Below are 13,771 nucleotides of genomic sequence, written 5' to 3' on the forward strand. Positions count from 1 at the left end.
TTTTCAGAAATTTCTTAAAAATATTTTTTTTTATTTTTTTATTTTTTTACGTTAAAAATAAATAAAAAATAGAGAAAAAATTTTTAAAAGATCAATTTAATTCAAAAATCAAGAAAAATGAAAAAGATTGAGCTTCTTAATTACTGAATAAAATAAAGAAATCTATCCCGAAAATTAAAAAATAATTGTTAAATTAAAAGGTTTTGAAATTTAATTTATAAATTGTGATTTTTTTTAAATTAAACTTTAGATTAATTTAAATAAAAAAATTGAAAATATTAAAATTGAATATCTACAATAAATGCAAAATTAAAATTAATATTTAAGCAAATTATACAATTTAGGGATCTGAAGATAGTTTTTGTAGTATTAATTTGTTTTATCCTAGTAGTAGGTTGTTTGTCCTAATTAAAGCTTAGCCGGCTGATAAAATATAATAGATTTTAATAATTTCTTATTTTTGTCTCATGTGATTTTCTTGATGTAATTAAATAATTAATGAATTAACATTTGACTGAATCAAAGCTCTTAAATTAATTTCACAGTTATTGACTGAATTAAATTAATTTAAATTTTTAATTTAATTTTTATTTATTTTAATTCAACTTAATTTTTTATTTTAAAAATGTTGATATTTCAATTTAATTTAATTTTAATAAAAAAATTAAAAATTAAAAAAATCGAATTCAACTTAATAATAATAATAATAATATATTATTTTTTATAATATAAAAAAATTAAATTATAATTAAAATTAAAATATTTTAATTAAATTTTAAAATATTAAAAATAAAATATAAAAAAATAAAAAATTTATTAAGAAGTTTAATTAATTAAATTGAATAAAAAAATTAAATTAATTTAATTTTTATAAATATTAAAATTTTAATTTTAATTTTATTTAATTTAATTCGATTCAATTAAATATTAATTTTAATAATAATATTTCTCGACTTATAATATTTATCATTTAAATTTTATTTATTTAAATTAATAAAAATAATTAATAACTTTAATTTTTTTAAAAATGTAATAATTTATTTAAAATATTTTTTAAATAGTTATATTTTTTAATTATTAATATTAAATAATTTAAAAAATAATAAAATATATAAAAAAACATAAAATTAATTTTAAGTTAAAATTATCAAAGTGAAATTTTTTAAAACGATAATTATTATGAAATGAAGGCGGTAATCACAATAGATTAAATAATGCATTATTTTAAACAAAATATGCGGCCAGCTGGCTTGACAATTTGTGGTTTTTGTATTTACTTCTTGTCATATTAGCAGCTTTCGGATTAAAGTTCTGTTGCCTTAATAAATAAAAGAAAAATATAAAATTATTATAATTCAATAATTAAAATTTAATATAAAAATATTTATTCAAATACATATGTGAATTTTTTTTCTTACGTTAAATTTGTGAAATTTAAGGTATAAAGACAAAAAGATTATCAAGCCTTCTTACATTGCCCTTGTAAGAATTATAATGTAAAGTGTGTGTATATATATATATATATATATATATGTATAATTGAAATTCTAAATATTTTAATCTGAATGATCAGTTTAAATTGAAAAAATTAATTGAATTAAATTAATTTAAAATTTTAGTTTGATTTTTTATTTATTTTAATCCAGTTTAATTTTTAATTTTAAAAATTTTAGTTATTTCGATTTGATTCGATTTTAATCAGAAAAAATTAAAAAAATCAAATCGAACTGATTAGTGATAATAATATATTATTTTTAATAATATAAAAAATTAGATCATATTAAAATTAAAATATTTCAATTAAATTTTAAAATATTTATAAAGTATAAAAAATAAAAAATTTATTAAAAATAGAAATCAATCAAATCAAACCGAATCGAATTGAATTAGACCGATTTAGTTTTATTCAATTTTTAAAAATACTCAAATTTTAATTTTCAATTTATTTAATTTGATTTTAAACCGAACCGACCGAATGTTCACCCTTAATTTTAATAACTTATCTGGTTAATTTATATTAAAAAAATAATTATTTAATATTTCAAAAAATTGATTACTTATTTTATTGATTTAAAAATTTTAATTTTTTAAAATAAAAAATGTTGCGAAGAGGGGATTTCAACCATGACTTCAATTTAACTAATTTTTTTTATAAATTCATCACTTCGTGCTTATGAAAACAAATAAAATATTTTCTTGTGTTTCATATTTAGGTTTTCGAAACTGTTGATCAATAGAAAATAAATTATAACATTTTATTTATCTTTGGGTGATTTGAAATAATTAAAAAAAATTTATAAAATAAAATGTTCAATTTTATCAATATATTTTATTTTATGTATTGATTAAATATACAATTTATTACCTGCAAATAAAAAAATAATTAAAATTTTAATTAATATACATAATTTTTAATTTTAAATACTTAAAATATTAATCAAGAACAAAACATATATTATAAAATTCAATTATACTAAAGAAAATTAAAAATTTTATTACTTATTATCATATATATTAATATTCAATAATAAATTTTATTAAAATTATATTTTTAAGAAAATAAAATTCACTGAATTTCAACCGTGGTGGATAGTGACGGTGGAGTAGTGGTGGTGGATAGTGAAGACGGAGTGATGGTGATGAGGGAGAATTATCTGTTTTATCATAGTACCATTTAAATATATCAATTTTTTTAAGGGAGAATTTCAACATGTTAAATGTGTTAAAATTATAAATTGGTGGCTTACTATTGTTTAAGAATGTATTCATTTGCAAATAAATAAATAAATAAATCTTACACAATCATATGCATTATTTCTATTTAAAAAATATATAAATTTTTTAAATTAAAAAAAAAATTCATTACAAACATAAGAATTAATAAGAGAAACCGATTAAATTGAATATATCTTCCATAATTCTTAATTTCAACGAACGAGGATGAATTTTTTGAACTGGAAGAATGCTTGAACACTGAGCTTGCAGAAAATGAAGATAACATGATAATTATTGAGCTTACAGAAAAGCCCATTACATTGACTAATGACTTTACATTGCTTACCTAATTTAATCAAAACTAAGCTTTGCCTTACCTGGCATGGCCTCAGAACCACTAGCACCAAGGGATAAAAATTCAGAGAATGAATTTATGCTGGCTTGATAAGACACAATCTCAGGCACTGGAGCTTTAAATTGCAGCACATCAATGGCTTCTCCAATTGACAGTCGCTGAGAATAGTTTGGATGAGCACAAGCGAGCCCAACAACAATCAATCTCACCATCTCTTCCTCGTTATAATCTTGGCATAATTGTGGATCAGCTGCAGCCAAAACATTTCCACTTCGATATTGCTCCCAAACCCAATCCACCAATTTCATAACATTTCCACCAACTCCTTTGAAACCAGGCTTGCCAGTTGCTATTTCTAAAGCAACAACGCCAAAGCTGTAGACATCTGATTCTTTGGTTGCCCTGCTGCTCTCAATATACTCTGGAGCTATATACCCATATGTTCCAATCAACTTCGTTGTGTCTGAACCTTGGCCGTGTTCTACAAGCCTAGCAAGTCCAAAATCACCAAGCTTAGCGTTGAAATTAGAATCCAGCAACACATTGCTTGACTTGATATCTCTGTGCAGCACGCATTGTTCACATTCTTCTTGGAGGTAAAGAAGTGCAGAGGCCAAGCCTAAAGCTATGCCATATCTCTTTTCCCATGTCAACGAGCTTGAGTTCTGGAAAAGATGGAAATCTAGGCTCTTATTTGGCATGTACTCGTAAATAATGAAGAGTTCTTGATGTTTTCTGCACCAGCCAATGAGTCGGACCAAGTTCCTATGCCTCAATCGGCTAATGGTTTTCACTTCAGAAGCATACTCTTTCAACCCTTGTCGAGTCTCAGAAGCTATTCTCTTTACAGCAATATTTGGATTTCCATCGCTCAAGTAGCCCACATAAACCATTCCAAATCCTCCCTTTCCCAGCAAGCGTTCGTTGGAGAAGTTGTTTGTAGCAATAACCAATTCCTTATAGGAAAAGCTCCTTGGTCCAGTCCCCTCGAAATTATCACAAGCACCTGGTCTCTGTCTTCTTCTTTTCAACCGTAATCCAAACAAAACTACAGCAATAACCAAGACCAAGCCCAGGGCACCACCAACAATACCCAATACAACCTGGGTGGTGTCTTTACTCTTTCCTTCTCTTGGGATTGCTGAGCTTGGAGGATTCCTTGTGTTGGTTGAATTTTGAGAAAGTTGCAAGGTTGAATCAAAATCCCACATGTAAATTTGGTTTCTTTCAAAATAATCACGGCCGGTGGTTGCTGAAAATCCGAAGGTAACCCATTCCGGCAAGTAATCCTTTAAGTTTACCATGTGTGATAACGTATGCAGATTCACTCCATCTCTCACAGTGACACTAAAATTTTTTGTGCTTGAATCGTAGTGAATTGAAACATCAACTCTTCCTCCCTCAGCAATACTGTTCTTCGACCAGTTGACGTATTTGACAGAAGTCAATGAGCTGAGATCAATACCTATATGTTGCCCAGCACCTTCAGGGTCGATATTGGTATTCCACCAGGTATCAAATTCAACAGCAACAAAACCAGGTTGATTAGCCTGAAAATTCTTGTCATCACTGTAAATACCCAGTTTCCCAAATCCAGAAGAAGGCAAGAGTCGAGAGCCATTAGGCGCAAGGAAAAAAACCAATCCATCAGCTGGGGTAATGTTAACTCTGGATTTGATAACGAAAGAGAAATGAGTTGTGAAATTTGCAAGATTCCCAGAAACAGTTTCCCACAAATGCATTGGTTTATAATAAGTTGCTCGACCCACACTTCCAGAAGGAACGATTTCTTCCAAGTTCTTGTTCAATTCAATGACTTGGTTCTCTGCGTATGCGTCTCCCTCGAAATTTATCTGTGGCATATGATCTGCGCTGAATGTGGTGAAATTGAAGGTGGTCTTTTCTTTGGATGCTTGGATGGTGAAAGGGAAGATGAACAAGCAGAAGGTGAAGATTAAGCTGAGGAAGAGATGAAAATTGCTGTGGAAATGGATTTCCATGGTCGAGAAAGGTCTGCCAAATGCGAAGTGCCAAGGATTTGGACTCTTCAACTCGAGCTTTCTTCTTTCTTCAAGCAAACTGTGCTTGAAGAAATAGCTGAAATTTCCCCTTTGGGCGTTGAAACAAGGATTTTGACCATCTCCTAATTATAATAATAGGGAAAATTACTTGTTTCGTATCTGATTTATATAATAATTACCGCGTTTATTTTTCTATTTTTCAAATTCAATATTCTTTAAAATTTACTTTTATTAAAAAATATTATTAGCGAAAGGATCTAAAATTTAATTTTATTAAAATTTAAATTCTTTTTATTAAAAAATATTATTAATGAAAAGGTAAATAACTGAATTATCTTTCTAAAACTCAACTTTTTAACTCTTACAATTTAATTTTTATAAATTTATAATTTTCTATATAAAAAAAAACAACCAATAAAATCTCATTTATAAATCAAAATAATAAATTTAAAATTCAAACTCAATTTTTATAAATAAATAAAAATTTTAATAAATTTAAAATTTAAACTCAATAAATATAATAAAAATTAAAATATATAAAATTTTAAAATTTTAAAATTTTTTGATGCGGTGAAATTAATTAGTAAATTTTTTTAAATAATAATTAATATAAATATGTAAAATTATTATTTAGTTCATATAGTTTAATTAAATAAAATATTCAGTCTCTTTATTTTTTAAAATATCCTGAATAGTCCAATTTTTTCATATTGTTAATTATTAAGTCATTTCTATTTTTTAAATCCAAAGTAGTTCAGTAATTAAAAAAAAAAATTGAACTTATTGATATTTTGGGCAAAATCTCAAAAGACTAAAATATGTATGGTAAATACTGAAATTTCACATGGTAGATGTGTTCATTGAATGAAAACCAAGAAAAAAAATTGATGGATGTACAAGTAATCTGGTTAGTTTCCTTTCAACTTTAAAGTTCTAACAGGAACGTGAGTAAAGTTCAAATTTGAATTTTCTATTTATTTATTTTAAAATATTTAATTTTGAAAAACACTACATTATATATCCATTAATTATAGGCGATCGATGTTTGTAATGCTAAAAAAAAATAGGATTTACAATAGTTGAGTAAACTTGATCTGGGAGTAGGGTGTTTCTCTCCTTTTATTCTTTTCTTTTGTCTGCTAGTGATGTCTAACGCTTTTGTCACTATTGAGTTACCTATCTCTGTTATACGGATACGTACGTACTAAAATATCATACGTCTGTTTCATGCTAAACGGTCATTTAATTTCTCCCTGACACGCGTGTAACAGATTTATTGAATGAATGGGCCGGTTGTCCCTTTTTCTATCAGGCCTCAAAACCGAGTTAGATGTGAAGAGATTAAAGCTCAAGAGAGGTTCGACCTCAAGGTTGTGTGGTCCAGACCGGCTCATTAAAGAAGTCTTTTGACCCTTAGGATCAAAATTGCCAATCTTAAACTTGATCTTATATTGGGTGGGGTGGTGAAGCGTTGATCAATTTGTAAAAAGAAAAAACAAACCAAAGTAGATGTTGAAATTTCATCTTCAGTTGGCCCACTTGAAGATTTTTCCTGTGAAATATTTTTCATCTACCGTTGAAGTTTCAAATATTAAAAAATATAAAAAAAAAATATTTTTCTTGTGAAATAAACGAGAGGTATATTATTAGCTTTTCTTTAAATATTATATTTCCGTATTTTATTAATTTATTTCCCCTTAGACTTTCTTTGTTAATCGGAGAATAATCCGCATGATTTTAAATTATAAATTTATTGATCTTTCTTTTTTTTTTTTTTTATTTACAAGTGGCAAATTATATATTATGATGAAAGATACGCAAAGATTAAATGACTTTTTTTTAATTTATTTACAAGTGGCAAATTTATTTTCTCTCTAATTTTCAAAACAAATTATATTAAGGTATAAAAGATTAAATGTCAAAAGAATAATAAAAAATATTATATTTACAAAATTGAAACTATATAATTTCTATATTAAATATAATTATTGTTGTATTAATATAAAAATCATTATTATTTTAGTAAAAAATTAAGAATTTAAAATTTAAGAATTGAATTTTTTAAATTACAAAGTGATTTAATTATTCATGAAATTATTGGTACAAAAGTTGTTGATAAAATTGATGGATAACCCCAAAAAGCTAGTTTAGGGAATGATTGTCTAAATAATATATGTAATTTAAGGGAGAGTATTGTTTAAATTCTTATATTTAGTATTAAATACATGTCTCAAATTAATATAAGAGAATAAAAAAATTTTAATTAAATTAAATTTATTTGTGCATCACAAATTATTTTTAATTAAAACATTAACTATTACTACAAACTTAATTTGATCTTTATTAATGTAATTAAGTTGGATCAATCAAAATTAAACACTTTTAAATTGATATATAAACTATTAAATTAAATTTCAATTTTATCAATTATTTATAAATTATTAAAAAATAATTAATATAACACTCTTACATTCTATAATTTTTATTCATTTTATTTTTTTATACATATTAAGAAATATAACTTTTTTATTAATTTTTCATTTATACCATCTTAAATATATTAAATTTTATTAAATATTAAAATATTTTTAAGAGATTTTTTTAAAATAAAATAAAATTAAATAGGATTAGTGATGTTGAAGAGATTAGGCTGATGACATGGCCGGAATGATACCATGTTGTGGTTGGCGGAAACCTGCAAGGCAGGAGTTATGAGGTGGTAGTAGGTGCTCACGGCAGCCACTCCGACACTCAAGTTAGTATCTCGAAAAATAGAGAGAATATAATAAATGACTCAGAGTTTTAATGATATTAAATAGCGTACTTTTATTTCTATAATTGCTTTCCTTTTATACAGCAAGAAAATGTAAATAAATATAGAATTTTCTGAGAATCTAGCGATGATGTGGCCGGCTACTCGATAAGGGACATACCAGCCAATAAATTGGTAATCAAGCAATTTCAAGCGAAATGGGAATGTGCCTGATAACATTAACTCCTGTACCAAGACTTAACCTATCGGGGAATGGACGAGTCATGACGGTGATCCAGGTGTTAAAGTGTTCGGGTCTCTTTTTCCTCAGGCGAGACTGGGTTTCTCACTTGTTAGATCTCTGCTACATGACCCTTATTTTGTGGTGACAACTCATAGCTTACTTTGGGCGGATGTTATGTAACATTAGAGATCCCTGAGCTGGTATTCGATTCTTTAAGTTCAAAGGTGGCCATTTGCCTTTCCGTTTAGGACATGTGGCATGATCTCTATTGTGAGCGTCAATTCGCTTACCTGAGGTCTCCTTATCTTCTGCGCCACATTCAAAGCTTTATCAGTTATCTCGCTGTATAAGAACCCTTCTTTCTTCTTTTCTTTTTTTAGCTCACAACAATTTTTCATGGGAGAGAGGAGTGGTGATCCTTCTTGGTCTTCAAAGAGCAATGAAAACGGATCTTCTTGAAGGTGCAAGCACACTGCTTAGCTCTGTGTACTAGCTAAGGACTGCAATAAACTTGAATATAATGGCTTTTTAGCATCGTGACCCCTGGGGAGGTTGGTTTATGCAAGATTGATTCCGAGAGCAAGTTCAGAAAGATAGCTGGAGAGACAACTATTCTCATGGACTTGCAGGCGGATCCCTCCCACAGGACGGGATAGATTTTAAAGATTCTGATATAATAGAGACTTTTGATGTAGTAAAGACTTTGTTCAAGTCCTTTTTTTTGTCTCCTTGTAATCTTTTATAATGAAAATATATGTTTCATATGTCTTGTTGCCACCATTTTTGTTGAAGGGGCTAAAGTGTATCTTTTTAACGCCTGCATAAAATATTTTTTGAAAAATTTTACTGAAAAATAAAGTTAATACCTGGGCCTGTGGCGCAGTGAACCATTGTCCTTCCGTCGTAAAACGTCTTAGACAAATTTATTTAATAAGAGTCTTTCACCCGATCTAGTTCTTTATTTGACACATTTATCTTTTGTCTTTTCGGGATTGGTATGTCCACTTTTTTGGTCGTTTAGTGCAAATGACTCTATTAATGGGACCAAACTCTAAATTCTTGGTCTGGCGAAAGTCACCCTGTGTTTGACTCAACGAAAACTGCCTTGTGGCCTTGCTTAGTGGGACCAACACTCAAATAGCCTGGCAAAAACTGCCTTATATCCTTAATTAGTGGGACCAATGTCCGGATGACCTGGCGAATACTACCTTATGGGCTTGCTTAGTGGGACTAACGGCTGAATGGCCTAGCGAAAATTACTTTATGGCTTGGCCCGACGAAATTGCCTTGTGGTCTTGCTTAGTGAGACCAATGTCTGAATGGCCTGGCGAAAACTGTCTTATGGCCTGATCTAGTGAAAACTGCCTTACGACCTTATATAGTCTCTCTTCGAAGGAGGCAATCTCATCATTCCTTATTCTTGAAAAACACCACTTATTAGAATACCTTGTTAATTTATTATTAATAAAACTTTTTTAGATTACAGATATTTCAGGAATGAAGAATGACTAGACCATTTAACTTGGTCAGCTTATATCACCATGCGCGAATAACCTTAGAGATCCTGAGCGGTCCTTTTCAATTCTTGCCCAGTTTTCCAAACTCGGCGTTGCTAATCGTTATATCTGTTCTTTTGAGGACTAGATCCCCTACATTGAAGGTGTGTGGCCGAACCTTACTGTTGAACATTCTAGTCATCTTATTTTTGTAAACCACCATTTTGATTGCGGCTTTTTCTCGCAATAATTCTGCTTGGTCCAAATTGAAATGCATTTTTTCAGGGTTTCTTGATATTTCAGGGTACTGTGTCCTGAAGCTGCCTACTTGGATTTCCACGGGAATGACTGCCTCAGTCCCGTACACAAGAGAAAATGGCATTTCTCCTGTAGCTGTCCTGAGGGTGATTCTGTATGCCTATAGTATGTGGGGTAACTCTTTGCGCCAGTTGCCCTTGGCCTGGGTGAGTTTTTTCTTTAGATCCCGTAGGATGGTCCTATTTGTTACTTTAGTCATACCATTGGTTTGGGGGTGATAGGTTGAACTGAACCTTAAGTCAATTTCTCATTTCTTGCAGAAATCTTTGAACCTGGAGTTTGCAAACTAAGTTCCATTATCAGTAATTACTATTTTTGGTATTCTGAATCGAGTGAATATATTTTTATTGATGAAGGAGACCGCTTGTTGGGTGGTGGTGGACTATACTGTCTCAGCCTCTGCCCACTTGCTGAAATGATCTACTGCCATGATTACGAACTTTCTTAACCTGGTTGCCTTAGAGAATGGGTCAAGAATGTATATTCCCCACTAAAAGAAAGGTTAGGGACTTCCAATGGCCGCTTGCATCTCTCCTAGGGTTTTTGGAATGTTTACATGTACTTGGCATCTTTGACACCTCTAGATAAGCTGCTTCACATCTTTCAGTATCATCGGCCAGTAATATCCTTGCCTAGATGCTTTCCAAGCGATTGTTTGAGCTCCTTCGTGGCTTCCACAATTACCTTCATGGATATCTCTTAAGATTTTTTAGCCCTCTTTCGTCACAACACACCGCAGCCATAGGTGTGTTGAGGATTTCCTGTACAACCAACCATCAGTTAGTGTGTATTTAAAAGACTTCCTTATTACCTATTTGGCTGATAATTCGTCGGCTGGAAGATCATCTTGTATCAAGAATTTGTATACTGGAGTCATCCATGATTCCTCTTCTTCTATGGGAAAGGACTCTTCCACCTCTGTTGTTGGAGTGTGTAAATTCTTGAATTGAAACGGTTGGGTCAAGTGTTGTTCACCTGCCAACGCCATCTTGACTAGAAGATTCACCTCTTCATTGTTGCCTCAAGCCATCTGACAAAGTTCGCAAATGCCTCACCCATCTTTACTCCTACCCATTAAGAACCGAACCTTTTCCTCGTATATGATAAAATTCAGTTTTTGGACTCTAAATGATCCCTGGCATTAATTAACAATCAATTGTTAGTCACTAAAAATAATAAATTTTTGTATACCTAATTCCTTGATGATTCTTAAGGCCATTATTACAGCTTCCTATTCAACTATGTTATTGGTGATATTAAAGGCGAGTTTGGCTGCATATCGGACCTTTATCCCTGTCTGAGATTGCAATATGATCCCGATTCCTGAACTCCCAACTTCGCAAGCTCCATCTGCCTAGACCTTCCATTTCTTTATGTTCTCCTCCAAGGACCCTGAAGATTCTAACTGTGAAGTCATCTCCGCAACAAAATCGGCTGAACATACCTAATATTATAGGCTGACAGTATTATCGTCTAGGTGGATAACTGCCCTAATAACTCCAGTCTGTGTAGAACCATCTGCAAATGGTAATATGTTTTGATTTCTATGGTATATGTCTCGAAGTATGATCGTAGTTTTGTGGTTGATATTAGAATTGCGAATGCTAACTTTTTGAGAGGAGGATAGTTCAGCTATCCTCCCTTGAACACTTGGTTGGCATAGTATACCGGGCTTTGCTCCCTATTATTTTCACGAACAAGCACCAAGCATATCGTTTCCTTTTTCACATATAAGTATAGAAACAAAACTTCACCTTCAACTGGGGGGACTAATAACGAAGGGGATGATAAGAAGGTTTTTAGACTTTTAAATGTCTCTGCACACTCTTCTCCCCATTCAAATTTACCTTTACCTTTCAAAGCCTTGAAGAACGGAGGTACTTTCTAGTCGAGCATAATATGGATCGACCCAGGGCATGATCCACACATTCTAAAACAGTCCTATCCAAACTGACCCAAATAACTTTTGGACCCACTTTTCACTTGACTCAAAGTGGTTAACCCAAGTTATTTAATAGTTTCGTGCTAGCTATTATATGCAATTTCGATTTTTTGTAATTTCTTGATGTGGGACGATACAATAAAGTCGTTGATCTTTACACTCTCCCCCGCTAAATTTGTGATGTTCTCGTCGCAACTGAATTAGATACAATTGCTAAACCAGTACCGGATCCTTGGGTATTGTGATTCGCTAGTACCTCGGGCGGCTCCATCTCGTCTCTCACGGGTAGCCCTTTCCTCGCAGGCCTACTAACTCTGCACAATTTGTCTTACCCAAGGTGGCTCTGATACCAATTAAAGCAGTCCAGCCCAAACTGATCCAAATAACTTTTGGATCCACTTTCCACTTGGCCCAAAATGGTTAACCCAATTTATTTAATAGTTCGTGCTAGCTATTATATACAATTTCGATTTTCCGTAATTTCTTGATGTGGGACGGTACAAGCAAGCTGCTGATCTTTACACATTCAGCCTTTGCACCTCATTAATGGTTTTAGGTGCTTCTATGTTTTGGATAGTGCTGATCTTTTCAAGGTTTGCCTCTATATCTCTTTCTAAGATTATATATCCTAGGAACTTCCCCACTTTTACTTTGAAAGTACACTTTTCAATATTCAACTTCATACCTACCTTATCCAGGGCGTCAAAAGCTTTTTGGATATCTCCTAGATGGTCTTCCAAGAATTGAGTCTTCACTACCATGTCATCCACATACACCTTAATTGTTGATCCTACCATTTCCTTGAAGATTCCTAACATCAGCCTTTGGTACGGCGTTCCTGTATTTTTCAATCCGAAAGGCATTACTTTGTAGTACTAAACTCTTTCATCTATTATGAACGTGGTCTTTTTCGCCTCCCCAGTATCCATCATGATTTGGTAATATCCTGAAATGGTGTTAAGGAAGGAGACCACTGCATGCCTTGAGGTTGAGTCCTGTGTTTTTCAATCCGAAAGGCATTACTTTGTAGTAGCAAACTCTTTCATCTATTATGAACGTGGTCTTTTTCGCCTTCCCAGTATCCATCATGATTTGGTAATATTCTGAAATGGCGTTAAGGAAGGAGACCACTGTATGCCTTGAGATTGAGTCCACTAATCTATCAATGGATGGTAACGGATAATGATCTTTTGGACATGCTTTATTTAGGCCAGTAAAATCCATGCACATCCTCCAATTTCTGTTAGTTTTCTTTACTAGGATCACATTGGCCAACCATGTGGGATACCGTACCCCCTTTATCAACCCTACACTTAAAAGCTTACCAACCTCTTTTTTTATCACCTATCGCCTCTCTGGTGTGAACTTTCTTTTTTTTTTTTTTATTGGACTGGTTTTACAGTCTTATCAATGGATAACTTATGGGTGATGAGAGCCAGGTCTACACCTGTTATATCTTTTGGAGACCAAGCGAAAGTGGTTACTCGGCTCTTTAGCAACTCTATTAAACGAACTTTCATTTCTCCGATTAATGCAGTGCCAAACCGCACCTTTGCTCCTTCCCTATTTGGATCTCCTCAATCGGATCCGCGAATTCTAGCTTTATGTGAGATTCTAATTTCTCCAACAAGACGATGAGCATGATTGCTTTTCCGAGACTTTTTGCAAGGTATCCATAATCTTCTTTTTATGATTTCGAACTACCTTGGATCACTGCTATTCCCCTGGAAGTTGGAAGCTTAAGACACATAGCACCCATATTAATAATGATATCATGGCAATTCAAAACCGGACAGTCGATTATCACATTATATGGAAATGGATGTCAACCACTGCAAACTCTACATACAACTCTCGCCTATACTTTTTATCCCTGAGTACCAGAGGAAGGTTAATGGTGCCTCGTATTGCCACGGTCTTATCTCCTA

The 13,771-nt window shown here is 31.5% G+C and overlaps 1 protein-coding gene across 1 annotated transcript; it reads right to left on the minus strand.

Annotated features, from left to right (window-relative positions):
* Positions 1-2,894: 2,894 nt before the first annotated feature.
* LOC110619157 (L-type lectin-domain containing receptor kinase IX.1) lies at positions 2,895-5,214 on the minus strand. Its single transcript, XM_021762419.2, has one exon. The coding sequence runs from the start codon at positions 5,068-5,070 to the stop codon at positions 3,067-3,069; it is 2,004 nt and encodes a 667-aa protein (XP_021618111.1). The 5' UTR covers positions 5,071-5,214; the 3' UTR covers positions 2,895-3,066.
* Between the last annotated feature and the right edge of the window lie 8,557 nt (positions 5,215-13,771).

Source organism: Manihot esculenta, chromosome 7, assembly GCF_001659605.2.
Source record: "Manihot esculenta cultivar AM560-2 chromosome 7, M.esculenta_v8, whole genome shotgun sequence".
Classification (NCBI taxonomy): Eukaryota; Viridiplantae; Streptophyta; class Magnoliopsida; order Malpighiales; family Euphorbiaceae; genus Manihot; species Manihot esculenta.

Bases quoted from the DNA above. Each gene is read 5' to 3' on its own strand.
- LOC110619157 (XM_021762419.2), bottom strand. From the start codon at position 5,070: ATGGAAATCCATTTCCACAGCAATTTTCATCTCTTCCTCAGCTTAATC.